General features: G+C 35.1%; 5 protein-coding genes and 1 pseudogene across 5 annotated transcripts; 2 read left to right on the top strand and 4 right to left on the bottom strand.

Annotated features, from left to right (window-relative positions):
• The first annotated feature begins 2,404 nt into the window (after positions 1 to 2,404).
• On the top strand, positions 2,405 to 5,742 carry LOC130512463 (la-related protein 6C-like). Its single transcript, XM_057010494.1, has 10 exons — positions 2,405 to 2,933; positions 3,601 to 3,682; positions 3,798 to 3,892; positions 4,194 to 4,265; positions 4,353 to 4,432; positions 4,529 to 4,607; positions 4,685 to 4,732; positions 4,821 to 4,889; positions 4,982 to 5,104; positions 5,184 to 5,742. Exons 1-10 carry the CDS (start codon positions 2,478 to 2,480, stop codon positions 5,448 to 5,450), a joined length of 1,371 nt encoding a protein of 456 aa, XP_056866474.1. The 5' UTR covers positions 2,405 to 2,477; the 3' UTR covers positions 5,451 to 5,742.
• Positions 5,743 to 6,814: 1,072 nt separating this feature from the next.
• Positions 6,815 to 9,662, top strand: LOC130512591 (CDPK-related kinase 2-like). Its single transcript, XM_057010734.1, has 10 exons — positions 6,815 to 7,555; positions 7,645 to 7,775; positions 7,850 to 7,891; positions 7,961 to 8,069; positions 8,150 to 8,525; positions 8,594 to 8,709; positions 8,792 to 8,899; positions 8,975 to 9,037; positions 9,121 to 9,291; positions 9,358 to 9,662. The coding sequence occupies exons 1-10, from the start codon at positions 7,019 to 7,021 to the stop codon at positions 9,499 to 9,501; spliced, it is 1,797 nt and encodes a 598-aa protein (XP_056866714.1). The 5' UTR covers positions 6,815 to 7,018; the 3' UTR covers positions 9,502 to 9,662.
• LOC108835677 (protein ALP1-like) lies at positions 9,547 to 11,187 on the bottom strand. Its single transcript, XM_057010735.1, has one exon. It carries the CDS (start codon positions 11,122 to 11,124, stop codon positions 9,772 to 9,774), a length of 1,353 nt encoding a protein of 450 aa, XP_056866715.1. The 5' UTR covers positions 11,125 to 11,187; the 3' UTR covers positions 9,547 to 9,771.
• Positions 11,188 to 11,404: 217 nt separating this feature from the next.
• Positions 11,405 to 14,397, bottom strand: LOC108835676 (polyadenylate-binding protein RBP47B). The gene is made up of 6 exons (XM_018608901.2): positions 13,875 to 14,397; positions 12,715 to 13,204; positions 12,543 to 12,625; positions 12,327 to 12,457; positions 12,123 to 12,216; positions 11,405 to 11,747 (listed from the first exon to the last, which is right to left on the bottom strand). Exons 1-6 carry the CDS (start codon positions 14,235 to 14,237, stop codon positions 11,631 to 11,633), a joined length of 1,278 nt encoding a protein of 425 aa, XP_018464403.1. The 5' UTR covers positions 14,238 to 14,397; the 3' UTR covers positions 11,405 to 11,630.
• Positions 14,398 to 16,798: 2,401 nt separating this feature from the next.
• LOC130494999 (putative FBD-associated F-box protein At5g44940) lies at positions 16,799 to 17,835 on the bottom strand (annotated as a pseudogene).
• A 3,214-nt stretch (positions 17,836 to 21,049) lies between these two features.
• Positions 21,050 to 22,328, bottom strand: LOC108832633 (cyclin-dependent kinase inhibitor 6). Its single transcript, XM_018606100.2, has 4 exons — positions 21,947 to 22,328; positions 21,788 to 21,843; positions 21,555 to 21,716; positions 21,050 to 21,393 (listed from the first exon to the last, which is right to left on the bottom strand). Exons 1-4 carry the CDS (start codon positions 22,226 to 22,228, stop codon positions 21,330 to 21,332), a joined length of 564 nt encoding a protein of 187 aa, XP_018461602.1. The 5' UTR covers positions 22,229 to 22,328; the 3' UTR covers positions 21,050 to 21,329.
• Positions 22,329 to 27,828: the final 5,500 nt, after the last annotated feature.

Below are 27,828 nucleotides of genomic sequence, written 5' to 3'. Positions count from 1 at the left end.
TAAGTATGTTAAGTTACAAAAAAGAAAAATATGTGTAAGTATGTTTTCATATATTTATCCCAGATAGGGGCAGCAGAGAAAAGTTGTAACTTGTTGTTGGGAATGCAAACAAAGTCCCACATTGGAAGTTTAGACAAATAATGTCTAATATATAAAAGGATGTCCAACTCTGATTAGTACGAGGCTTTTTGGGAATGAGCCCAAAACCAAATCCATGCGGGCTTTACTGCTTCGGCCCAAAGTGGACAATATCGTACTAATCGGACAATAGAGAGTTGGACATGGGCTTGGAAAAGCCCAACAATTGGTATCAGAGTCGGGATGACGAACATCTGCTAGAAGACCAAAATACCCTTCAAGTTCGAAGAGCCTCCACTTCGATGGGAAGGGCGAGATGCGTAGTAGAAGCCAGTCAAAGATCCTGGGAACTTCGGTTGTGGGAGGAGAATCCTCAAGATGACTTCGCGAATAAGTGGTGTCGGAGACTTGTATCGAAAGTCTCTCCCTAACGACGATACAAGATTAGGTGGATATTTCTTAACGGTGCTGCAAGGATTAGGTGGTGAATGTCCTAATGGTGCAGTAAGGGTTAAGTAGATAAATCCTAATAGTGTAACAAGGGTTAGGTAAAAAATCCCGTTGGTGATTACGGCGGTACAAGAGGTGTGCCAGGTTTCGCTGGAGATTGAAAAACCAAGGGTTCATGTGGTACTTGGTTTGAGAGGAGGTATGTTGTGAATGCAAACAAAGTCCCACATTGGAAGTTTAGACAAATAATGTCTAGTATATAAAGAGATGTCCAACTCTGATTAGTACGAGGCCTTTTGGGAAGGAGCCCAAAACCAAATCCATGCGGGCTTTACTGCTTCGGCCCAAAGTGGACAATATCGTACTAATCGGACAATAGAGAGTTGGACATGGGCTTGGAAAAGCCCAACAATTGGTATCAGAGCCGGGATGACGAATATCTGCAAGAAGACCAAAATACCCTTCAAGTTCGAAGAGCCTCCATTTCGATGGGAAGGACGGGGTGCGTAGCAGAGGCCAGTCAAAGATCCCGGGAGCTTCGGTTGTGGGAGGAGAATCCTCAAGATGACTTCGCGAATAAGTGGTGTCAGAGACTTGTATCGAAAGTCTCTCCCTAATGACGATACAAGATTAGGTGGGTATTCCTAACGGTGCTGCAAAGATTAGGTGGTGAATGTCCTAATGGTGCAGTAAGGGTTAGGTGGATAAGTCCTAATAGTGTAACAAGGTTAAGTGAAGAGTCCTGTTGGTGATTACGGCGGTACAAGATGCATATCAGATGTCGCTGGAGGTTGGAAACCAAGGATTGATGTGGTACTTGGTTTGAGAGGAGGTTTGTTGGGAATGCAAACAAAGTCCCGCATTGGAAGTTTAGACAAATAATGTCTAGTATATAAAGAGATGTCCAACTCTGATTAGTACGAGGTCTTTTGGGAAGGAGCCCAAAACCAAATCCATGCGGGCTTTACTGCTTCGGCCCAAAGTGGACAATATCGTACTAATCGGACAATAGAGAGTTGGACATGGGCTTGGAAAAGCCCAACACTTGTACATACAATTGAAAAAAAAGATCAATATATATCAAAACTGATCACGAAATTTACATTGTACAATAGCTAAAAACCAGGATACTCTTCCACCATAATTAGCTAAAATAGTTCCCTAAAGTTAGAGAGATTTTTATCTGACGTTTCCTGAAGTCTATAAGTGGTTTTGTTCGACACACTTTGTTGTATTCAAACAAAGAGGTCGTTATATATATAATCCACGTTATATATATATATATCATATATGTTGGTTATGAATTATTTAAACATATAATTTATATGCTTATGTGATACTGCTCACATAAGGGTTGGTTGAATATGGATAAGGATAAGAAAATTCTGCACCAATAGGACAAAACCATATTCGTCGTGAATTTCTGACAATTTCTTCGATTTCCATAAGGAGTCCGTGTGTTTTGTCGTATGACATAGTGTGCATGTCTTTCTTTTAAAGTTATATGTGCATGCACAATCACGTAATTGCTTTTTCTATTTATTTATATACACCTATTTAACTCTTTCTAAAAAGAAGATATATAGACGATGGAAATATGAAAATTTCAAATTCTGACTGGTCTATGATTGCAAAAGTTTTTTCTTACAAATGAAGTATTTGTAAATGCATTTTTAAAAAGACAAAACTAAAAGTTTAAAAAATTTAAAGAGAAATAGTAAAATACAAAGTCAAACCAGCAAACCTACTTTCTCGTTAAAAATCCATAATTTGCGCCAGAAAAAAACAAGGCTTCAAAAAATTTTCCATGTTTTGAAATCATTAGAAGAGCACAAACAACAACAAAATACTCATTATTAGTTTTGTTAGATTAAAAAAAATTATTTCAAAATATAAAATACCAAAAAAAAATATTTTATTAAGGAGATTTTTTGCATAGTGAGGGGAACATGGCGCAGATACAACGAGATGATGTAGAGTCCGTCACCAAGGAAACGACAGAGAAGAAGATATTAGACGGAGGAAGAGGCGGAGGATCTTCTGCCTCTCAGGCGTCATCGTTCAAATTCAACGCTCAGGCACCGGAATTCGTACCGCGATCACACACCACCGCACTAACACCGCAGGTCTCTCCGATCTCCGGTTACTTCTATCCTTACTTCCACTACAACGACCTCTCCATAGGAGGATACAGTGGCGGTGGAGGAGGTTCTGGCGTAGATTCTTATTCGTCAGACTGGATCTTCGTCGGAGGAGGAGATACCGTTCAGCATCAAGACATTCATGATCCGACGGCAGCGTTTTACGTTTCGAATCCGGTGGTTCAGTTTCCGGCGAATCAGAACTTGTCTTCTTCGTCGAAGAGTTTGCTCTCCGACGATCTTCGCCTTAAGATCGTGAAACAGGTTCTTACATTTTTTATTTACTTGGTTATGTCATTGGGAACTGTTTTACAATCTTATAATTTGAAAACATAACAATGATGGATATCTTTAAAAGTTAAAAATACTATAAGTTAATAACATATATATATATATATATATATATTGATAATTAAATTTTATAAAATTATGTAAAATATACAAATAAATAAAATAAAATTGTAGATATGCAATTGTAGAAATTAATTTAAAAGAGATAAACAGATTGTAAATAGTAAGAACTTAATGAAAAATTTAGTTTTAAAAATCTCTACAATATTTTTTCAAAATTTTCTAGAAATTTTATCAAAAAATGAAAACTGAAATCTTTAAATGAACTAAGATTATAAAACATAATACTATAAGTCTATAATTAAATATATAAAAATAATGTATAATGTGTATGAATTTAAAATGACTAAAATATTTATTTTGTTTATTTAAAGGTTTAATAACCAAAATTAAATTAACAAAAACTATATAAATAAATTCTTAAAATAAATTTCAAAATAACAAATAATAATTTAAGCACTTTAATCCCGCTCAACGAACAGAGCACTTATAGTTGACCTAATTGCACAAAATGATCAGTCAATAGGATTCATCGCTTTTCTTGACTGACAAGAAACCAAATATTGGTTTCAAATTATAGGTTGAGTACCAGTTCACGGACATGAGTCTCCTAGCCAATGAGTCCATCTCAAAGCACATAAACAAAGACCCTGAAGGTTATGGTAAGCCCAAAATTGTTCTTAATTACAACCCTTCACTTCTCTGAAAATCTTGTGAAGATTTTCAAAATGTTAGCTTTGTTTTACATTGATATCTCTGTCTTCTGTTTAAACTCAGTGCCAATATCTTATATCGCTTCGACCAAGAAGATCAAGGCTTTGACAAGTCATCAACACTTAGTTGTATTGGCTCTACGCTCCTCTTCTAAGCTCGTAAGCTTCTTTTTTTACTCCCTAGTTACCATCAAGCTAGCTAATTATAAGATCTCAAGTGTATATATATAAGGGCATCTCCAACCCCACTCCATATTTTACTCCAAAATTGAGAATGAAGTTGGAAATAGAGTGGAAAATGGAGTGATGATCAAAAAAAAAAATATTACTCCATTTATAGAGTAATGTTTTTATTTTTTGGTCATCACTCCATTTTTCACTCCATTTCCAACTCCATTCTCAATTTTGGAGTAAATTATGGAGTGGGGTTGGAGATGCTCTAACTGAGAGATTTGTGAAGGTTGTGAGTGAAGACAGCAAGAAAGTTAAGCGTAAAACTCCATTTACTGATCGAGACAAAGAGGAATTACAGGTAATTAATTGTCATGAAAGTCTTAATTAAATTTTATACTAATCAAACTATATACTATTAATTATCTATTGTTTGTTACTTCTGCAGGGCCGGACTGTTGTTGCAGAGAATTTGCCAGATGATCACTCTTACCAGAACCTCGAGAAGATCTTTGGAGTTGTCGGAAAGTAAGAAGGCTTTTCAAACTCTACTTCATGTACTTTCACTTGAACATGGCTTTGTCTAAACAAATTAACAACACAAGAAGTATATATTTGTCTCAGCGTTAAGGCAATTAGAATATGTCATCCTCCAGAGTCCAACACCTCACGTCCAAAAGGAGATTTCTTGATGAGCAACAAAGTAAGTACCCTGATCTCCTCTGCTCTTGAGCTTCTCATGTATCCAAAGAGGTTAACATTCTTGTTTTAATCCAAAAGATTCACGCACTTATCGAGTATGACCACACTGTCGTCGCGGATAAAGCTGTGAGTGAATCTTTTCTTTTTTGATCCAAAAACTCTGTATAGTACTTAGTTTCTAAGATATACCATAATGTGATCGATACCATACTAGGTGGAGAAGCTGAGCGATGAAAGAAACTGGAGGAAAGGACTTCGTGTTAGGCTGCTTCTTAGATGCTCGGTATAATCAATTACACACTTATAATGTTTATCAACCAACATATATTTCTCTTTTAACTCAAAAACCATCTGAGATTAATTTGTAATTTACAGCCCAAATCAGTGCTCAAGCACAGAAGAAACTTTGATGGCATCCTCATAGATGATGAAAATCCTTATGAATCAGGAGAAGACTCTCCACGTCTCCATTTAACAGAACAACACGTTGATAACGACGTTAGTCTTGCTTAAATCCCTCCAAATTAAGTCTTTCTATAAATAAAATAAAATAAACATTTCTTGGTGCGCACGTTAGGGTGATGACAACAATATTGGTGGACTGTGGGGAAAAGGGAGAGGAAAAGGACGAGGACGATCTCCTAGAAGCTATGCAGTAGGAGGAGGAGGACGTAGCTCCGGGGTCGGGCTCGGGCTTGGACTCAGCATCGGCTCGATGACGCCGAGCCTTGGCCTGCATGAATCTTCATCTCCCAAAACAGCTACAAAGGGACCAAGAATGCCTGATGGAACCAGAGGCTTCAACATGGGACGTGGCAAAACCTTCAATCTCACTGTCACCTAACAATCTCTAAATACTTCTCTACCAACAACGACTACTTCTGATTATAATTAAAGAGGTAAAAGCTATAGAATTAACCAAATAATACATGTGGGTTTTGATATGGGTTCATATAAGCAAGGACATCACTTTGTGATAGTGTACGAACTATAAAAGCATGGTGAAGCTTTTGAGGGTTTCTTACTTCTTTATACATTTTTTTTTAATCCTCCCGTGTTCTTTTTGTATGTTTTGATATATTTATTTTTGTGAGATTATTTTAATAATGACGGGTTATAGCACAATGATCATTGACTAATGTGTGATTCGAATATTGCTAGTAGACTAGAAAACTAATCATTATACCATTTTTATTATGAAAATTGTATAAAAAGAAGTATGATCAAAATAAATAAAACATGAAACATCAACTTGTTTTTTTTTTCTTTTGAGAAAGGGCAACTTGTTGAGAATTAGCTTGTTTAAACGTAGCGAATTTAAATGGAAGTTTGCGGATTAAGCCGGATGTGATATCATTTATCAAATATAATTTGCTAATCCTGATTTTGAGAAGGTACACGCAGAACCCATCAACCAAATGGTATCCTGATTTTGAGGGCGAGATTTTGAATTCCATGCATTTCTATGCGTGGACTATGATTCATGGTACTTGATAGATAAAAATCCTTACAAATTACCAACTTATTACCACCAGCCACACGTCGCTCCAATTGTAAAATTAATGTTACAATGGACCACTTTTTGTTTACATGCATAAAAACCAACTTATATGGTTACACATAACCAACGCATGTAGTTATGATAATTTGGCTTGGTATGCTGTTGTTTTATGTATTGTCAGATGATACGATTACGATTTACGATCTGCAGAATATAAATATTGTGTATAGTGTAATTATACGAAATTTACATTGTCTATTGAAAAAAATATCTTTGGTCAATGAATTAGATAATTTGTTCCTATTAATTAATTATTAAAATATAAATTATATTTTACAGAACCTGTTAATCACATCTCAACTTGTTGTATTTATTATTAGATTGAAAACCGTTTTTATTTCTTATCATTTCTGTAAGATTGCTTTTTATAAATTGAGATCTTCACAATTCACCAAATTTTGTTAATTTTTATTAGTTTTATATTCCTCTAATACATTACCAAAATACAAAAAAAAACAAAGAAAAACTATAGGCCCGCCCACAAAAGAAAAGACGAATAATAATGATTAAAATACCTAAAGTAAAACAAGAAAACGTATATTGCTTAAAGAAGTAAAAACAAAAACATATGTGTAATAAAACAGAAAGACGTGGCAAAAAAGCATCTAACATTCACCAATCAACATCTACCTTCTTCATATCAAAACCAATTTAACACCCGCAGATTCTGCCATGTCACTTCCTCTCTCTAAAAACCAGAACTCCTCAATGTCATTGCTGTGATTCTCATAAAGACCATTGTCCGAATCCTTCTTCTTCTTCTTCTTCTTCTTCTTCTGTCTTTTTGATTATTTTTAAAAATTAAATTTAACTTTTATGCTGTAAGTCTGTAACCGGAGAAGAAAGGAACTATGGGAGGTTGTACCTCCAAGCCCTCCACCTCCGCGGTGAAATCCAACACTCACGCACCCAGAGACGCAATTCCCCAAAATGACGATTCTACCCCTGCCCATCACGAGAGATCACCGGCTCGTACCTCAACAACCGCCGCAAAGGCTTCTCCTTTCTTCCCCTTCTACACTCCCAGCCCCGCCAGACACCGCCGTAACAAGAGCCGCGACGGAGGCGGAGGAGAGAGTAAGAGCGTCACCAGCACTCCGCTCCGTCAGCTCGCGCGTGCTTTCCACCCTCCGTCGCCGGTGAAACACATACGTGACGTTCTGCGGCGGAGGAAGGGGAGGAAGGAGGCTACTCCACCGGCGGAGAGCAAGTCCGAGGAGGAGGTGGGGCTGGACAAGAGATTCGGATACTCAAAGGAGTTTCAGAGTAGGATGGAGTTAGGGGAAGAGATAGGGAGAGGGCATTTTGGGTACACTTGCTCTGCTAAGTTCAAGAAAGGAGAGCTCAAGGATCTTGAGGTCGCTGTTAAAGTCATCCCTAAATCTAAGGTCAAGTTTTTGTATCATCCAATCATGTCATATCAACTAAGCTCATCCTGAGTGTGAGTGATTGCTCATTAGTTTCTGGTTTTTGTCAGATGACAAGTGCAATATCTATAGAGGATGTGAGAAGAGAAGTGAAAATCCTCCGGGCGTTGTCTGGACATAACAATCTTGTTCAATTCTATGACGCTTTCGAGGACAATGCCAACGTCTACATTGCAATGGAGTAAGAAAACTTTGAGCATATTAGATTCTTGATTTCTTGGCTTGGCTTTACAATTACTTGCATACAACTTTCAGGTTATGTGGAGGTGGTGAACTACTTGACAGAATACTAGCAAGGTCTGCTAATGACATTTGTTAACTTATGGTCCAAGTTTCTTCTTGAACTATTTTATATTCTATTTTTAGGGGAGGGAAATACTCTGAAGATGATGCGAAAGAAGTGCTTATACAGATCCTTAACGTTGTAGCTTTTTGTCATCTACAAGGAGTTGTTCATCGAGATCTAAAACCAGAGGTTAGACAAACCTCATTTCTCATCTCCCAAAAAAAAAAAAGACTTTCCCTTTAACTTCCTCTTACTTTTGCATGTTCCAGAACTTCTTGTACACATCCAAGGAGGATAACTCTCAGTTGAAAGTCATAGACTTTGGTCTATCAGAATTTGTCAGACCAGACGAAAGACTAAACGATATAGTGGGTAGTGCATACTACGTAGCCCCTGAAGTTCTACACAGATCTTATACAACAGAAGCAGATGTATGGAGCATAGGGGTAATAGCATACATTCTCCTATGTGGAAGCCGTCCCTTTTGGGCAAGAACTGAATCAGGAATCTTCAGAGCAGTTCTTAAAGCTGATCCAAGTTTTGATGAACCTCCTTGGACTTCCTTGTCCTTGGAGGCAAAAGATTTTGTTAAGCGGTTATTGAACAAAGACCCACGGAAAAGAATGACAGCCTCTCAAGCTTTGAGTCAGTACCTTTAATTTTCTCCATAACCTTTCTTGTGATGAATACTAATCAACTTTTTTGTTTACCAGTGCATCCTTGGATCTCTGGTTGTAAAAATAACATGAATATCCCATTTGATATTATAATCTTCAAGCAGATCAAAGCATACTTGAAATCTTCTTCTTTGCGCAAAGCTGCTTTGATGGTACATTTTTGTCTTGCAACCTTTGTTCCACATTGTTAGTGTTGATACTAACTCATTATACTCTCTCTCTCTCTCTCTTCAGGCTCTGTCCAAGACATTGATTACAGATGGAATTCTTTATCTGAAAGCACAGTTTGCACTCTTAGCACCCAACATAAATGGCCTCATCACTTTGGATAACATCAGATCGGTATGGTCCTTCCCTCTCTTTTCTCTCTGGTAGAGAACATACAGCTCAAAGGTAGATTTAATTTCTGATGGACAGGCACTTGCTATAAATGCAACAGAAGCAATGAAAGAATCACGCATCCCAGACTTTCTTGCATTGGTATCATCGTCCTGCCTTTTGTTTATTAGCCTCTCTTGTTTAAACCTGTTTTGATAAGTTTGGTGTAATTGGGTAAATGACAGTTAAATGGACTTCAATACAACAAAGGAATGGACTTTGAAGAGTTTTGTGCAGCTTCCATCAGTGTTCATCAGCATGAGTCACTTGATTGTTGGGAGCAGAGTGTTCGCCATGCCTATGAGCTCTTTGACATGAACGGGAACAGAGTTATCATCATTGAAGAACTCGCTTCCGTAAGTTTCCCTACCTTCTTCACTACTATCATTTTCAGCTAAGGGAATACAAAACGTTTTTGTTAGGAACTCGGTGTTGGATCATCGGTCCCAGTCCATACCTTTCTACATGACTGGATAAGGCAGACTGATGGGAAGCTGAGCTTCTTGGGTTTCGTCAAACTGTTACACGGTGTCTCTACTCGACAGCCTTTAGCTAAAACAAGATGAGCAAGGTAACAAACATAGCAGGGAATGGATCTCAAGACCTTTACCGAACTAGAAAACAGAATTGTATTCAGACACATTCCCATGTCTATAATGCAAAAGTTCAAACATAAGAAAAGAGTACTAGACCTAGAAAGTTGAAATACAATAGTGATGTTGATCCAGATTAAGAACATCCCTTTCTCAAGAGGGTTGAATCTACAAAAGCTATCTAAATCTTACAATGACAATGATGACAAAAGTTCCCAACTGTCATGTCTTTTTTTTCTTCTTTTACCTTGAAGAGAGCCTCTGATGCAAATCATCAGCCAACGCTTGCCTCAAACTCTGCCCATAATAATAAAACTGCCTCTCACTCTCCAAAACCCTAGCAGGCGGTCCAGCTTCATCAGGATCTTTCCACAGCTCCGGCTCAGGCTCCCTAGCAATCTGACACAAGTTATGCAACACACAACACGCCACAATAGTCTGAGGAGCATGGTTGACTCCAACGTTCAAGCTCTGAAGAATCTTCCACCTAGCCTTGAGCAACCCAATAGCCTCCACAACCACCGACCTCCCTTTCATCAGCATCCCGTCGAACAGATTCTCGGGAGGCGAGCCAGCGCCGTTGGGAGAAAACGGCGTCATCAGGAAGGAGAGAAGAGGGTAACACCAGTCACCAACAATGTAAGGCCTCACGTGATGACCTCTAACGTTGATGACTTTCTCCCACACAATGTCACCAGAGGTAAGCCTCTTGTAGAGGAGACTGTCTCTGAAGTGAGAAGAGTCCTCCTCTCCTCCCGGTGCCTTGACGCAGACGTCCCAGAAGATCTTCTTGTGATCAGCCACGACCTGGAGCAAAACGGCGTCGTATCCGTACCTGCTGGTGTAAATGTTTCTAGGGTTGTTGTTGAGCTTCTTGGTGCGGCGTCTGAGCTTGACGGGAGTGCTGTCTACGGCTCCGCAGATGTTGGGGAGAGAGGTGAGCTCCTCGAAGCCCTGAGTGGTTTCGATCAAGCGGCGTTTGCCGACGGGGATCTTGATGAACTCGGGGTAGAGCTTGGTGGCGAGGAGGCGGGTGACCATGTTGGTGATCTTGGAGATGAGGTAGGGATCTAGGGAGTAGCGGGAGGCGAGGGTTTTGGAAGAGCAGCCGTGGGCAAGGCGGGAGAGGACCATGGCGACGGCGTAGTCGGCGGGGAGGGAGAGGTTTGAGGCGGCGATGAAAGGCTGGAGCTTTTCGACGACGGTGGTGAAGACCGGGTAGGAGAGGCCGTAGAGGGATCGCCAGCGTGCGTCGCGGAGCGGGGCGTCGAGGGCCCAGATGTGGTCGTTGGCTAGGGCGCGGAAGGCGGAGACGGAGTAGTCGCCGTCGGGGAGAGGCGGAGGAGGGGATGGGGATTGTTGGGAGGAGGAGGAGGAATTGGAGGAGGATCTGGCGACGGAGAGGAATGAGAGGAGAGATGCGAGTGTGAAGAAGAGGAGAGGCGCTGCGGAGGAGGATGTGAGGAGTGAGGAAGGTGTGGTTGGAGATGGTGAAGATGTGGAGGCGGATGAGGAAGAGAAGATTGTGCTTGTTGGGTCTAGAGAGTTTTGGAGGTGAAGGAGGTGTGAGAGCATCGCCATGAAAGCTTCTTCCATCTTTCACTCTCTCCTCTTCTTCTTTTCTCTCAAGTCGCTTGTAAAGAGTAAAGGTTTGGGCTTTAGTAGCTGTTTGTAATATAAATACACAAATAAAATCTCTGATATATTTAAAAACTTTGGCAAAAGATAAAAAATATCAAAAGTATTCATTCAAAATTTTAAAATATGTATTCATTTATGTTCGATCAAAAAAAAATGAAGGTATATCATATCCAAAATTGAAAATGGTTCGGTTCTGAGTTTTTATGTCCAAATCCTATGTTCTATAAAGGTAATATAGGTTTTTAAGTGGAAATGATCCAACAAACGCAAGTTGTGTTACACAACCATTCGTGTTAGTCTGAGAGAAACCAGCAGTAACCAAAATTTGTGAATCTCCAAACAACAGCATAAGTCTTATCAAAATCAAATCCATCTAAGAAAATTCTTTCTTTTTTTTTCCACTACAAGTTTAGCAATGACAGATGTTTTTTAACCACCATGACCAATGATCAAATTGAGTTTCAAGTCTCGGCAGGATAGGTGTTGGAGTCGTGGTGGTTAGCATATCCTCCATTGTTGTAACCTTGTCCTCGTTGTGAGTATCCTCCATTCCACTGCTGCCCTGAGTCTCCTCTCCACTGCCACAAAATTAGACCAACAACAACACATTAAGAAAATTGGAGAGATGTCTCTATTGGATTTTTATGGAACATGAGTGACATGAAACAAGAACTTGATGACCTCAAAACAATCATGTTCAAGTCTAAGGAAAATGGGGAACAAGAAAAATCAATATCAAGATTTGACCATGTTAAGGGGAGTGATAAGTTGAACATGGCATTCATGTGTTAGATATTCCCACCAGCTATTGCCTATTGTCAACCACTAACTTTATATATACGTTACTAATAATAATAATAACACAACAAGGACTACATAAAAACACTTATTAACAAAGTTTGACCCTATCAAAAAATACTTGATTTTAGACCAACTGATAGTAAAATATTCACCTGCTTGTTCGGGCTTCTTCCCCAAGAAAGTCTGACAGTGTTCTTGCCTATGACTGTCCCGTTCAAACTCTGGATGGCATCGTCAGCACTCTTCCTGTCAAAACCAAAGAGCAGCAAATCTTTTTAAGATGACACATTCTAGATATGTAATAAGCATCTATAGGTTTTGTCGGCACAGTCCAGATTTTTATGTAAAGACCGCACCTGTTAGCTAATTGGACGAATCCACATCCTTTGCCTACTGGGATCTTCACTGAAACAACCTCTCCAAACTGGGAGAAAGGTTGTCTGAGGTCTTCTTCAGTAACATCAGGATCGATTCCACCAACAAATATCTGCAGTATAATAGAAGTAAATGAACAAGGGGGCAATACAGAGTTTGAAACTAATGGAAGCATGGAAAAGGCTATGACTACTCACTGTTGAGTTGTTTGATTCGCCATCAGACTGTGAGCCATGAGCCATGTAACCATTTGCTCCTTGTCCACCAGCCAGTATCAGAGCTATTCCAATAAAAACAATAGTAACTTTATAGTTCAAATCTTTGTTGAATGCATAAAAGGCATGAAAAAAGAACATCCTAGCAAGTCACCTATTGAAGGATGATGCTGTTGTTGCTGATTAGCAACGGCTCTTTTAGGGGTCGCAACACCTACACGCATTTGCCTGTTGGAACAGTAAGCTCCATTCATCTCCGTCAAAGCCCTTGATCTCTCGTTCTCATCACCAAACCTAACAAAACCGTAACCTTTAGACCGGCCAGTGTTGGAGTCGATCACAACTTTAGCGCTCTTGACAGATGGATATCTCTCAACAAAGAGCTCTTGCAATAAAGTGTCAGTCACATCTGGAGACAAATCTCCAACGAATATAGATAGCTCTGGACCATTCTCAACTGCTCTCTTCTCACCGGTGCTAAAAGATGCCCAGTTTAGACGGAAAATCTGCTCGGAGTTTGGCATTACTGAACCGTTAAAGTTCTGAAGAACCTCTTCAGCTGTAGCTCGTGAAAGAAACTCAACAAAACCATACCCTTCTGATTGACATGTTAGCTTGTTACGAATCACTTTCACAGAAGAAACCTTCACATATAAGAAAAAACAATAATCCATAACGAAACTCACAGAAAAAAAAAAACTGCATGGGAATTATGGTAAATGAAAATGTTATTTAATCAATGAAAAGACAGCCAAATGAAATATGATCTCTCTATTTTTTTTTTTGTCAACTAACCAATTTAAGTATGATCTCAAGTTGTGGTTTACAATTACATTTTCCAAAGAAACAATTCTATCTGACCATGTCACTAACGTGAGAAATTAATACACCTTTGTGCTCTCTAGCCTCCTTAGCTAGAGGGGAGAGTCATCATGGACACTGTATATCCTAGGAACATGACTTTTTTTTTGGTAAGTTAAAAGTTCATCTAAACATGGGAAAGTACTACAGTACTTTTTGCCTAACGTAATCTGAAGCTGTCCTGTCCTTTTCAGACCAATGCTGTTATCCATTAGTCGTTACCCTATTCGTTTCTGTAAAAATTCAATAATTAAATCATTGGATCTAACCCCTATCAAAACAGTTTCAAACAAACTTGCCAAGAAAAAAAAAACTTGCCAAAAAAGGTCTTTATGATGGATCAAAACACACAAGAAAATTCAAGAACATGTTCAAGATCTGCAAACATATCACTTTTTCCACGTAATAATCATTCAGAAACTCTTTGAGATATGTATGTATATATTTATATACCTCGCCGGTGTGAGAAAAGCAGCTGTGGAGATATGTCTCGTCCATCCAATAAAGAAGATCACCAATCCATAGAGTCTTCACATCATCTCCAGATCCACGCTCATGTGTCTTGTGTTGCTGTTGATACGACGCGTATTGGAAGTGAGGATGGTGCTGCTGCTGATAATTGTAAGGAACGTATTGGTGAGGATACATCATCATCTGTTGCTGCTGCATCATCATCATAGCCGCTGCGCCTGGATACTGCATGGCCGCCATCCAATGTTGCTGTTGTTGTTGTTGTTGCCACTGCTGAGGCGGCGGAGGCGTCGTCGCTCCGGGAGTTGCTGCTAACGATGAATCTGAGCCGTTGGTCGTCTGCATCTTGAAAAAAAATTGTTAAGATCCGATTTTCCTCTTTTAAGAAGAAGTGTGTAGAGAATAGAGAGCTCGTTGAGCTCTTGTAATGGCTGAAAGAGAGAGAGAGATAGAGATGTTTGGTCTTAAAAGGGAAGCAGGGGGGAGAGAGAGAGAGAAAGGCTGCTGAATCTATGGGTCTTTGGGAAGTGGTCGAAACGTGGGGCCCAGTTTCTTTCCAATGCTAGTGTGTTTTTGAGATCGACGGCTCTGATTCCACCGCAGTTAATCCGCTTGCATTTAATTTTTTACTAGGGTTTTTGTAATAACTAATTTTATTAATCAAACTCACGAGTAGGCCCTACTCACGAGGAATGATTTGTAATATGTATCTACGTATTGACCTCTTTAAAACAAAGTATTGGGCCTCATATAAGAAACACAAGACGGCCCAAATCCTAAACAAAGAGGACAAGCTACACTCTCAGATTGTTCCAGAATCTTTAAAAGCTATATGTTATATATTGATTTTAGTCCCCATTCTCAAGTACAAATGTACCATAGAAGGGGGTCGTTTGCTTTGGTACATCTTCGTCGACCATATATGATTCTCACGATCCACTAGAAGTCTAGAACCCACAACTTGAGAAATCCAGTGCCTCCATTAATTATTTTAGCAAGACGTATCGAATAATACTAGGAACTAGATGATTACCCGCACCTTGTGCGGATTAATTTAATTTTAGTGTTATTTTGTAGTTTAAATTTAAATTATTAAATTTGATACAAATTTTGAGTAAATTATTTAATTTCAGTATTTGTATTGACCATTATGCATTAAATTCTACTCCTTTTTCACCTTTGCATTTATAAGTGTATATTTTGGATACAAAATTTATCACATTTAACCACCAATTTATGATTAGGAAACTTGAATTTGAAATTAAACACTTATTGTAGTTGTAAATTAAAAAGATCTCACCAGCAATAAAATATTAGAAACAATCACGGCTAAAAAAACATTAACAAAAATAACAATGACTAATAAGCTTATATATATTATTAACAAATTAGATTTAAGAAACTGTAAGAGATAAAAAAAAACCAATAACTTATAGAACATACCTTTTTATTTGTTTAGATTATACTTAAATTATTTTATACTATTCAATATTTTATTCTTGTTTTATGTTTCTTTATATTTTTACTAAGTTTCCTATTTCTTTTATAAATTATTTGTATAAGATTTAATATTTTGGTTTTAGTACATTGTTGTGATAATGTTTTGTGATTTTCAAGATCAAAAAATAATTTAATGTTCGGCAATTACAAATGAAATTTTGATTTATTTAAGTTAGGAATGTGTTTTACCCATCCATGCGGACATAATCTTCTTATCAATACTTATTAATGTATGTCTTATTAATCTAAAAATCAGCATAATAAGTTATTCTTTCTGTTTTAAAATGATTAAATCGAACATCAAAGTATTTATATATGTCAAATATTTTTTATAAAAATATATACTTATTATTGTGTTATTTTTTAAAACATTCATATCTTAGAAATAGTTTAGAAAATATCTTTATATACACGTATTTTCTTGACTAAAATTTAATTATAATATTTTTGCATCTTAATTTTTTAATCTTTATAATAAAAATTGTTTTGAGATAGTAACACAATATATATAAGAATTATCTTATTTTATTTTTTGATAATTTTCTTTTATTATTTTAGAATCAATTATTTAATATTAATATCACATATAATTTTATATGTTAAAATATTTTTTTTTTAATTATATATAAAATTCATTATAGGTATTGTTTTTAAATTAAAAATTAGCGAATCAGATAGAAACAAATAATAAATCAATAACCTAGCTAAAAGTCGAAAATCTTAAAAAATATGAAAATAAGGAAAATTAAATAAATTTTAATATAACATATAATTTAATATTATTAAAAATAAGTTCGTTTTTGATATTTATAAAATTTATCAAGGGTATTTTAAAATTAATAAATTAGTGATTTAGCTAAAAATAAATAGTAAATCAATGATTTTGCTAAAACTTAATAAAAACATGACAAATAAGCAAAATCACCTAAAATTAGGGAGAATATGACAAATCAACAAAATCACATATACTTTAATATTATTAAAACTAAATTCGTTTTTAATATTTATAAAATTTATTAATGATATTTTAAAATTAATAAATTAGTGATTTAGCTAAAAATAAATAGTAAATCAATGATTTTGCTAAAACCTAATAAAAACATGACAAATAAGTAAAATCACCTAAAATTAGGGAGAATATGACAAATCAGCAAAATCACTTCATAAATAATAGTATAGATAATGTGATATTTAATCATACTCTTAAAATTTTGTCAAATAAGAATAAAGACTTGAATCGGACAATGCAAAAGATCATCCACATAGTTAAAGAATCCAAAACGAAGGAAGATGATGAAACCTAATAAATCATGTGTATAAAATGATCTAAGTAATAATAGCTGCAATTTCCATGAAAATAAATGATTACAACACAAATTTTCAATAAAGACAATTTTCATAACTCATCAGAAGCTGCATGTACAAGAGACGAGAACCTGACATCTTGTAGAAAGCCTTGTGGATGTAAGAAGCTTCGTGTAATAACTCTCTGCCACCTCTCGTTTGAGCTTATTATAATTGCAAGTCAGAGTCAGTTTCTTGAGGACTGCTGAATTCTCAAGAAAGTAATTCACTAGTTTAATCCCAGTTTCATTCTCAATAATAATTAGGCTAATCGTAACATATTCCAGAGTGGATGATAAACACTGAGGTACATTGGTCCAAAAAGAACTGACCAAAGAATAACCGGTGAACCCTGTTTCTAACCAAATTGAAACTTCCATGGTAATATTTTCTAGAACTGGAGAGCCAGAGATGAGCTTCTTCATAATCAAATGACCATCACCACACAAGTAATCCATAATACTTAAACCTTCATCAGGCCTCTTGAAAAAAATATTTTCTAGATGCATGATCTTGAGACAAGGTAGAGAAACATCAAACTTGGGGTTTTTAAGCCCTATTCGTACGAGCTCAAATACACCAATGTCTTGCTCACATAAACACATTCAGGCATGATATCTAATCTACGTGGATACATTCTGCTTTCAAGATCAAGATGTTGAACTTGGCGATGAACCACTTGGGTTATCCACTCAAGGCTGTTTTTAGAGTCATACCCTAATTTTGTATGACGGCAATACTTCATCTTGAAAGTTTGTAGGCACGATCCGCGGTTAAACTCCAAAAATCTGTACATGAATCTCAACAAGGGTTCTCCATAAGGAAGGGAGTCAACGGCGTTTAAGTCCAATCCAGAAACATTTAGCCAGAGAAACTCCCATCTCTTCGACAAAACGCTAGTCTTAACTGAGTCTTTGGTCGAAAGGTATGAGAGTATATGAGTTAGCAAAGAATCCGGAAGTTCGCTGATCCTATCGCAACCCATCCTTAGAGCATCCATCAAAATCTTGATCAGATCCTAGGGGCTAGGGCTTCTCAATTTTTATTCCATAAAATTAGGGTTCAAGGCGATTAAACGTGCAAGAGTAAGTTGGGTATGAGGAAGTGCTGGAGGTAGCGTAATCCTAGTCGCTCAGTTTCTCAAATAAATTCATAAGCTAAGTTGAAGGCCCACATGACCCATTAAACTAAATAAGAATTAGTATGATTCCTAATTAGTAATAAGCAAATTGATTTTTATGTTCCATCTTTTTTTTTTTTTTTTTAACTTAAAAGGGTTAAACCCGGGTCAATGATGACACAAGCCTAACCTCGGGTGGAAGTACAACCCACGGATAAACTCTCTCTTGGGCATTCAAATGAGTCGAAAGCAATAACTCATATCCGTGTGGCCGGTGGGTTTGAACCCGGATTCGCCTTATTGGGTTTGTTCCATCTTTTTTATACGAGGTCATCTAATTCTTTTTTAACATTGGCACACCATAGTACAATCTAAACTTCTATTAGAGATGATGAATACATTAGCTGCAATATATGTAATACTGATGAAGAACTTCAGGAATAATGTTCCACGACATATATTTTTTGTAATATTTGAATTGATAGACGGTTCTGCGTATACAATATCTTAGTCTTAGCTTTATTTTAGCATACAACCAGTGCTGGTAATGTTTTTAATATTGATATATATATAAACAATAATGTATATAGATGTTCATGCTTTGTGTACATGCAATTTATATGCAACTTTTATCTTAAAAGTCAAAGTATACATGTATGTAATTAATTAGATATCTTCACATCACATATTTATATAGTTAAGTATGCACGTGTAGAATATTTCACTTGTTTATTTGAAAATCAGAAAATAGAGTAATATGATGCTGATTTGGGTACGCCATAAAGGAGACATGTGGACGTAGAACAGGGCAGGGCAGTTGCATGACCACGTTTTGTGATGCATCAATCTGGACCGATTCACCTAGGAAATAAATTAGAATATTTCTCTAGTCTTTTACCATTAAAAAGATTCGCTTTAAGAAAAGTAAACTTGTTTGACCAAAAAAAAAAAAAAGTAAACTTGATTGATTTGTTCTCTTGAGGTTGGAACTCGAGCTTATGATGACAAATACAGTAAATAAAAGCAACAATGGCGTAAGTAAAAGTGATTGATCAACAGAAAAAAGGTGCAAGTAAAAGTGTAAAACTATGTGGAGTATAATAAAGGGATGGGAGCAGAGGCACGTGGAGCCACGCGTCTGTGTCTGCTCCGTATGTAAACAAATGGTAGAAATATGCCTCAGAGGAACATAATAATCCCAACGGAATCATTGCAGATTTACCTTTCCTACTGCCTCCCGATTTGCTTACCCTTTTCTTTTTGCCTACTTACAAAACTAACAAAATTAACTTCGCTTAGTTTTTCTTCTTTCAAATCCGCTTAGTTATTATTATTTGGAAAATTACTCAAAATACTCTCTCTCTCTAGATAAACCTTCCGCCTTCTTTCCAGAAAACTCCCGCCGTAATTCGCGTGTTCTGGCCGACGGGTGGGCTTCCACAACCATTACCGTCGGTCCGGCTTTCTTTTTTTCTTCTTTTTCGTTTTATGTTGTTGTTTCTTTTTTTCGGCGTCGCCTCTCCTCTTGGCGGTCGACCGGCCTTGACTCCGGCGTTGTGCCTAGTCTTCTCAGACGAACGGTCGGTTTCTGACTCCGCGTCGTACGGTTCACGCGTGATGACAGCGGCTCTGTTTTGGGACTCCCAATTTCTACTTTTGATTACGGTGGTGTTTGTGAAGGCTTTGCTTCCGGAGGAGATCCCGGATTCCGGTGGATGCTCTCCGGTGAAGAAAGTTCAGGTGATGTTGATGGTAAAACCAGTGGCTTGGAAGAGATCTTGAGATTGTCTCGATGTATCTCTCCAATCAAGTGAACCATGGTGAAACCGATGGGTGCGGCGGCAGCAGAATCCGGCGAGTCCTGACGAGACTATTGGCGGTCTTCGTTTTTCCGGTGATGCATGTCGGCTGGGTCAACACTAGCGTCAAGGTGACGCGTGTTCTGGGTGGTGTCTCAATTGTGAACGTCTGTTTGCGTGGTGCGACGCATGGCGAGAGGAGCGGTTTCGGTGGTTTGGGTTTTGGTCTACCGTTTTTCCTTTTCGTGTTTTGGGTCCGTTTGTAATTTTAGTTGGACCTCTTTTGTTTCTGTACTTTATGGGCTTCGACCCTTTAATAAAATCCTTTTAGATGGCAAAAAAAAATTTGGAAAATTACTCATGGATTACGGTAAAAGTAAACTTCATTTTGAAAAATATATATATACTCCACATTGGTCATTGGCTAAAAGGTCTTATCTAATGAAAGCCAACATCTATCTTATTAAAACAGAAACATTCTATTGGACCTAACATTTATTTTATAAGTTTTTAAATTAAATACACTTTTATACGTTATAATTAAACCTACATTAAATTATTAATGTTCATTTCTTTATACTATTATCCATGTTTTCAAACAATATACTTATTTCTTTATACTACTATCAATGTTTCCAAACAATATATTTTTTTTATACTACTATCAATGTTTCCAAACAATACAATAATTAATCTTAGTTATATTATATCTATCATTTCTCTTTAAAATTTTGTAGAAACATCATAATTTTATAAATTGCAAAATAATAAACTTTAAAATTTGGATTATAAGATTACAAATTATGAAACTATTATAATTTAAATCAAATTAGATTACATATCGGTCATCCAACAGTTCAATCGGTTAGTCTCGGATTTTAATGATTTTTTTTAATATGAATATTTTAAAAACTTAAATTGAATTGTTAGATCTCCGGATTAACCGGTATAATCACAATCGGGTTGAGTTAAAAAACACTGATTTAAATGCAAAAATATTCTAAACACACTCTTTAAAATTACCAAAATATTTGTTATATTATTAGTGAAATTTTTCATCGTAAAATATTTCGCGCTTCCAAGCGCGGATCAAAATCTAGTGATTACTTATATGTGGACCTACAAGGAACTGTTCCAAAAAGTAAAAGGAATATTCCAAAATATATAAAAGAATACTAACGAGAAATGTATGCTTTTTTCTTAGGTACAGACTATGGCAGCAAAACCGCAAAAGAGAGATAGAGAGAGAGAGAGGGAGAAGTACAGACCAACTGTAACATTATATCATGGTGCATTTCCTATTTGGTTCCAGATATTTTAATAAATCGTGTACTATAATACCTGATCCTATCAAACATTTATATAATGTTTTTTGGGGAAAATGTAAGAACAAGGACAAGAAACAAATAAAAATGTGTAATAAGCATCCAATGTTTTAAAATCCAAACAAGAAAAACCGTTCCATATTCATGCAATTAAAATAAACCTGATAAACCCCACAAAATAAAAACCCATAGAGATTACTTAATCAAGATCATAAATCTCGACATAAAGCTCGTATTTTTTTTTTCATTTGTTTGTACAACTAACATAGGCTAAACTGATTAGAGAAAAAGAAAGCTGTACAAGTGGAATGTAATTAAAAGCCCTATTTTAATTCCTCTTTGATGGCCTTTAAATCGATCCCCACTTGTATCGACCTTGGAGCGGTTTGTCATTAACGATATCGAAGTTGTACCTGCGTGCGTGTCAAAAAGTGTTGGTTAGTTACTAGGATTCTCTTTCGTATAATGCTAAACTACGCCGTCGGATCATCATATCTTCCCCAAACCCAAAGCAAACACACACACACACACGTGATGAGATGAGACAAAAAAAAATGGAGACGATGAGACTCACTTCTCAATGAATCGTTTCTGATCTTTATTCTCTAGCTCTGATAAGAACTCTTCAATCTCTCCCGGCGTCGGACTCTCACTCACTTTTTGCGCCGATGATGATGAGGACTCCATCTCTGTTGTTTCTCCCAACGCTTCTTCACTCACTGGATTTACCGCTTTTCTGTGAGAAACAGAGAGATCAGAAGGCGAGAAGAAGGAGAGATTAATTAAACAGAGATTATTATTATGAACCTGATACTACTGCTGGTGATAGATGTTGAAGTTTCCGTCTCGGAGATTTGATGAGCCTAAACATAACGGAAAATATAAATAAAAAATCAACAGAGATTCACAGATTTTGAGTCATTTAATGTTTGTTTCAAATTTCAGATTTCGAAAAAAAAAATCCACCTGTAGATCTGCGGCAACAGTCGGACTGCTACTCTTCGATTCAGTACTCAAACAGATGATCGAGCTCTTGTCATCGTCTTCTCCGGCGGAGTTAACGGAGCATCCGCCTCGAGACGAATCATCCGATGAAGCAACGGAAGGAATCGCCAAGACGACGCCATGAGAGTAGTCCGTTGACGAATCATCATCGAGCTTCTTCTTCTTCTTGAGTAGGGAGACGCTTGCGCTTGAAGCTTCGAGCTCTTTCGCATCACGCTTGCGGTTAGGATCTCTCTCGCTCATCTCTCCTCTCTCTCTCTTGTTTTTTTTTTAATGCTCTCTGCTTCTTTCTATTTCTGGTACGTCTTGTCTTATTAAAATGCAGGGGAGATTTTGGTGTGGGAGGAGAAAGAATGAAGTCTGAGCCGTTGATTATTTCAACGGATGCGATTCGATTCCTTAGCGAGCGGACGGAGTTTATCGTTATATTCCCGTTTGCGAGTGTGACGGAGACCTGTAACGGCTCCGTTACGGAGTTTCGCTTTACTTGCACGGGAACGCTGTTGGGTTTCGAAACGCGCTTTTCTTTTAGGGACTGCCCTTTTTGGCTTCCTTTCAAAGCAATTAAAAACGCAGTCATTTTGTTAGTAGCTATGACGTGGTAGAAACGTAACAGTAGTTGTTTTTTTTTCTGATTCGGGAAATGGGCGATTGAAAATTACATTTATTAATTTTTAACTGTACAGAAAAGATTTACATTTGGTCACTCTCTCGATCGCTGATCAATGAATTTATAACTCATTAACTATTTCGAACTACAAATTAATGGGGTGACATATTGAGGGTTATATAAATTAACAACAAGAAAATTTTTCATAATCTTCATACCCATCAAATAAATAACAGAAAAATGATTGAATGTGCATGAAAACAAGAAATACAAAAGTTGAGATTGTTAATTAATTATATGTCAATCACCTAACACTCACCTAACTGAATGATAACAAATTATGTGGATATAACTACTCCCTCCGTATCATTTTAATTGGTGTTTAAAAAAAAATTTGTTTTAAAATAATTGATGTCCTTATTTTAGATATAATTTAGTATTATTTAAATTTTGTAATTAATTACAAAATATTATATTTTTATTGAGTTAGTTTTATTTAATAATATTTTTATATAATCCAGATAAATTGTATAGAAATTTGCATCTTAATCTATGTGCAAAAACTTAAAAACCCACTTATATTTGAAAGGGAGGGAATACTACGTGATAAACATCAAATGTCATTACTGTATAGACTTAGAGACTCTTGGTTTTGTTTGTTCATTTCAATATTTAGTTTTTTTGAAAATTTCCATATCTTGGTTTCTTTCTTTTTAGTCATCATACACACCAACAACATATTTTGTCATATACATCATTTTCATGACATGTTCTACGAAATCATGTACATTGTTCAAACCACTGTAAGATACAGAAGGATCCAGATCAATTAGAGCTCAACTGTAAAGTGTCGCGTACAATTAAAACCATTTGTAAATAACTCAACTCAAGTTTCGTATTGAAGAGCAAGGATACAAACGGCAATGGTTTACAAATGTAATCACATATGCATCGATACATAGTACCACTACTAATTGTTTATTATTCCAATGAGTTAGGACCGTTTTAATAAATTCTACTACTAGATAAAAAGAGATTTATCGAGTAATAAGTGAATGCAACAACGAATTCACTGACCAAGGCATTTATTTAGGGAAATATTAGTTAATGCCAAACCATTTATTTGATTAAATGGTTGTAATAAATAGTAAATGAAAATATTACTATGTAGTAAAAAAGGTCTACATGTATCCAATCAAGTTAAATTTATGAATGGTAAAGAATCAAAACTGTTCAGTTACAAAAGAAAAAGAATCAAAACTGTGATGGAAAATCTGAAGAATCACTATCAATGTTATTTCACAGTTTGATATGCTCCTTTAAATTTTTATTTAAAAATAAATAATAGCTTATTGAAGGAGTAATTCAAGTTGATATACTCCTTTAACTTTTTAATTTGAAAATAAATAATACCCTATTGAAGGAGTAATTCAAGTTGAAATGTACATTCATTACAATATAAGTATTTTTAGTTTACATTCACAAAAAGTATGTTTATTTTAATATTTATAGAACCCAAATAAAATTCTTTGTAGCGAGAATGCTTTAAGTTATTTTTTTTTGCTTTAAGTTAATTAGTATTTAGTATTGTTAACCACATAGATTCAAAAGCATAATTCATGTCAAAAGAAAAAAACAGAACTGTTTCCCAAACTAGATAAATCAAAGAAAATAAACAGATGAAATCAGATTAAGATGTAAATCAAACCAAAAGAGGTTAATATATTGATCTTAAAAGAAGTTTTCCAAAACAAATCATTTTATATCCTAACAAAAACTGGAATAGACTTTTATAGTTCTATTAATTTTTCCATTTTATATTTAGTGTCATTGTAGATAATTTTTGTTGCAAAATAAATATCATTTGAGAATTTTAATGCAAACCCTATTAACTTTATATGTTATATATTTTTGTATATCCTCTGATTATTAGTTAAAATATAGTTAGATATTATAAAATAATGTTTTTATTTAGAATTCATATAAAATTAAATTTATTTTTAATTTGTATGCACAAATCTAAAACGATATTTAAATGAAATATACGGGGTAAATGCACATACATTTAAATGAATCTTGATACTAGTGTATTCCGTTTTTGGTAACCATATAAGAAAATGTCAATCAAAGAGTTATTACTCCCTCTGTTTCTAAATAAATGTTATTTTGATTATTTTTTACACAAATTACGGAAATATATGTAATTTGTTATTAAATACACATCTCTGATCAATAGTATTTGAGATAAATAAAATATTTATAAAATCAATGCAATTTACAATTAATTTTCAGCTAAAAATAAGTATTGCTTGCATTGAATTGTAAAGTAATATTTTCTGTGTAACAAAAAAAATGTTAGAATGATAATTATTATGATACATATGATTATAATACTACTTGATAATGGTCAAACAATGTAAAATAAATACTACTCCCTCTGTTTCATAATAAGTGTCATTCTGAGCTCATTTTCTTGTTACACAAAGAATGTCACTTTACAATTCTAATGTAAATTATATTAACTTTCAGCTGAAATTTAATTGCAAACTGCATTGATTTTATAAATAATTTTATTTATCTAAAATACTATTGGTTAAAAAGATATAATTAATTATAACTTACATATATTTCAACAACTTTCTTAATCTGTGTGAAAAATGTCACAACGACACTTTTTAAGAAACCGGAGGGAATACATTTTAAGGGAATTTTTTAGAGTGGACTGTTAGTTGGTGAGCCCTTTTTCAGTTGGCGTAGGGATCTGTGTAAGTGTCCCAGATCCATAAAAGTTTACATTCATTATCTTTTTTTTTATAAAACATTTGATAAAACATATTCATCATCTTTTTTTTTTGTGACTGAAACACATTCATCATCTTATGCTTCCTTCTCCTTCCAAACGAACAAAAAATTCTGTCTAGAGTTTATAAGAGCATCCCCATTAGTGAAACTAACGGGGGTTCACACAATTCCCCCAAAAAAGTATTAAAGAAAGCTAATTTTTGTGAACCTCATCTCCACGAGTTTTTCCTAGTGAACCTGTATCATCACTATTTCGCGGACTCCACGACACATGGTGACCCGCGATTGATCGATTATTATTAATTTTTTCTTTTTTTGTTAGAAAAAAATCAAACAGTAAAAAAAAAAAAAAAATTTTTTTTTTTTGGTGAATGGAGATACTCTAAGAATCAGTTAAAAACATAAAAATACAGATGTTATTTAAGTAATGTTTTAACTGATTTAAATATATATATATATATATATTACAATATTAATTTCTTTAAATAAAAATTCTCATTGTTTCTGACCTACTCGTATACTCTTAGCTTTTCATGTAAACAATTTATTTATTTGAATCATTTGTTTAATTTTTTTTATTGTTGTTTTTTCTTTTCAGAAAAAACCACCGTTATACTCAGCAACTCATCTTTTCGGCAGCGATAATAAATTCACTAGTCAGATTCATCTGAATCATAATTTAAAGGAACCACCTGATTGTTTGTCGCCACTTGCAGTATCATAGTATTTAATAATATCGTAATTGTAGTTCCAAGTTGGAGAGATTCTTTTTCAATTGGTAGTTATGATTAAATCTGTGAACAGTTGGGCCCAAATGTTTTAGTATGCATAGTTTGGGTTTTTTTTTTGCCTTTGGGTTGTTGTTTGGTTATCGGTAGTGGGCTTGTCCCAGTTGGGCCTGTCCCTTTTAATAAAATATACAGATGGCCGAAAATCTGTGAACAAAGGGAAAATAAATATTTCTTTAATCTTTTGCTTAAGATTTTTATTTTACAGTGACCGAGTTTCCAACCTTCCATTTGTACTTTACAACGACCAAAACTTGATATAACTATCAAAAGTGATCTTTTTCTAGGACTATATTAGTATAGTATCAACAACCAAGGGCTATCATATTAACTTATATACAAGGGAAACAAGATGTAGACCGGGTTACATTAAAGTTAAGGGAGATATTTTATATACACTACAAGAAAAATGAGTTTTAATAGCAGACCAGTATAGCGTTTTTTACAATTGTGCTATGGTTGTTATATCTGTGTTTTTAAGATAGCGTTTGTATATTTGGAAACGCTATGATAGAATAGTATATTTAAAAACGCTATGATAGAGATTTTTTAATAGCAGATAACTAAAAACGCTATTTTTGACTTTTCAAATCTCTAAACCCCAAATAGCTTTTAAATCCTAAACTCTCTATATATAAACTTTAAACTCTAATTATTTTAACATCAAATCCTAAATTTGACCTCAAATATTAAATACAACTCCAAAATAATTCTCTTATTCAAAAGTTAATTTTAAATCTCAATACCCTAAACCTTTAACACTCAAACCCTACAATCAAACATTTATCCTAAACTTATAACTTTAAATATAAAATCTTAAACCTAAATAAAAACTTTTCAAACTTAAATCTAATTCTCAAGGAAAGGAAATTCAAACTTATTTTCAGAAACCACAAATATAATGTTTACAAAGTTAAACATCTTAACTAATTTCATTTTACTTCAAAATTTAATCATAGTCCAAACCCTTATATAAAATTGAATCACAATTTATAAAAGTTTAAAATTTTCATTCTATTTTTTACAAACATTAACCCCAAACTATAATTAAATTAATTATATATAATTGTTTTTGTCAAAATTATATATAAATATTTAACTTAATTACAATATCAAATGAAAAATAGTTTTTAATGGATTAATTTTGGCCCTTGATGGATTTCAATCCAAAAGTCAAAAATTAATGTTTTATATATCTTTGTCTCTTTTTTTCATTGGTCAATCTTTTAAGCACAAAGATAGCTATCTTGACCATTGATTATTTTTGATCCTATGGCTAAAATCACAGATCTCACATCTCTATCTCTTCCTTCCTTCTCCAACGTTTTACGTCTTATCTCTCATTCTCTTTTTTTTTTTATATTTCAGATCTAAAATTAAGAATTATTTACACCACAGGACAGTTATGAGTTTTTAATAACAAAATAGAGCAGTTGCTGCTACATAGACACTTTATTGCAACAGCTTCCTCTTTGTCATTACGAGCTGGTCACACTTCTAACTAAAGAGCAATCTCTTTTCCTAACTAAATTTTTGTTATAGCGGGAACATTTCTCAACCGCTCATCTCTCATTAAAATGGATGGCTATGATTACTTCTTCCAATTGTTGACAAGACTCATATCTACCCTCTCCCAGCCGTCA

This window comes from Raphanus sativus, chromosome 5, assembly GCF_000801105.2.
Source record: "Raphanus sativus cultivar WK10039 chromosome 5, ASM80110v3, whole genome shotgun sequence".
NCBI classification, from domain to species: Eukaryota; Viridiplantae; Streptophyta; class Magnoliopsida; order Brassicales; family Brassicaceae; genus Raphanus; species Raphanus sativus.
This window is presented reverse-complemented; position numbering and strand designations above follow the sequence as displayed.

What these genes read in the sequence shown, in the direction of transcription:
- LOC130512463 (XM_057010494.1), top strand. Translation starts at nt 2,478, where the DNA reads ATGGCGCAGATACAACGAGATGATGTAGAGTCCGTCACCAAGGAAACG. An exon ending in TACGCTCCTCTTCTAAGCTC is followed by an intron (nt 3,893 to 4,193) that starts GTAAGCTTCTTT and finishes AGATTTGTGAAG; the next exon opens with GTTGTGAGTGAAGACAGCAA. An exon ending in ATTTCTTGATGAGCAACAAA is followed by an intron (nt 4,608 to 4,684) that starts GTAAGTACCCTG and finishes TTAATCCAAAAG; the next exon opens with ATTCACGCACTTATCGAGTA.
- LOC130512591 (XM_057010734.1), top strand. Translation starts at nt 7,019, where the DNA reads ATGGGAGGTTGTACCTCCAAGCCCTCCACCTCCGCGGTGAAATCCAAC. An exon ending in CTTGACAGAATACTAGCAAG is followed by an intron (nt 7,892 to 7,960) that starts GTCTGCTAATGA and finishes TTCTATTTTTAG; the next exon opens with GGGAGGGAAATACTCTGAAG. An exon ending in CTTTGGATAACATCAGATCG is followed by an intron (nt 8,900 to 8,974) that starts GTATGGTCCTTC and finishes TCTGATGGACAG; the next exon opens with GCACTTGCTATAAATGCAAC.
- LOC108835677 (XM_057010735.1), bottom strand. Translation starts at nt 11,124, where the DNA reads ATGGAAGAAGCTTTCATGGCGATGCTCTCACACCTCCTTCACCTCCAA.
- LOC108835676 (XM_018608901.2), bottom strand. Translation starts at nt 14,237, where the DNA reads ATGCAGACGACCAACGGCTCAGATTCATCGTTAGCAGCAACTCCCGGA. An exon ending in ACAGCATCATCCTTCAATAG is followed by an intron (nt 12,626 to 12,714) that starts GTGACTTGCTAG and finishes TTATTGGAATAG; the next exon opens with CTCTGATACTGGCTGGTGGA. An exon ending in GAAGAAGCCCGAACAAGCAG is followed by an intron (nt 11,748 to 12,122) that starts GTGAATATTTTA and finishes ATTTTGTGGCAG; the next exon opens with TGGAGAGGAGACTCAGGGCA.
- LOC108832633 (XM_018606100.2), bottom strand. Translation starts at nt 22,228, where the DNA reads ATGAGCGAGAGAGATCCTAACCGCAAGCGTGATGCGAAAGAGCTCGAA. An exon ending in CTGTTGCCGCAGATCTACAG is followed by an intron (nt 21,844 to 21,946) that starts GTGGATTTTTTT and finishes CGTTATGTTTAG; the next exon opens with GCTCATCAAATCTCCGAGAC. An exon ending in ATCACCAGCAGTAGTATCAG is followed by an intron (nt 21,717 to 21,787) that starts GTTCATAATAAT and finishes TGTTTCTCACAG; the next exon opens with AAAAGCGGTAAATCCAGTGA.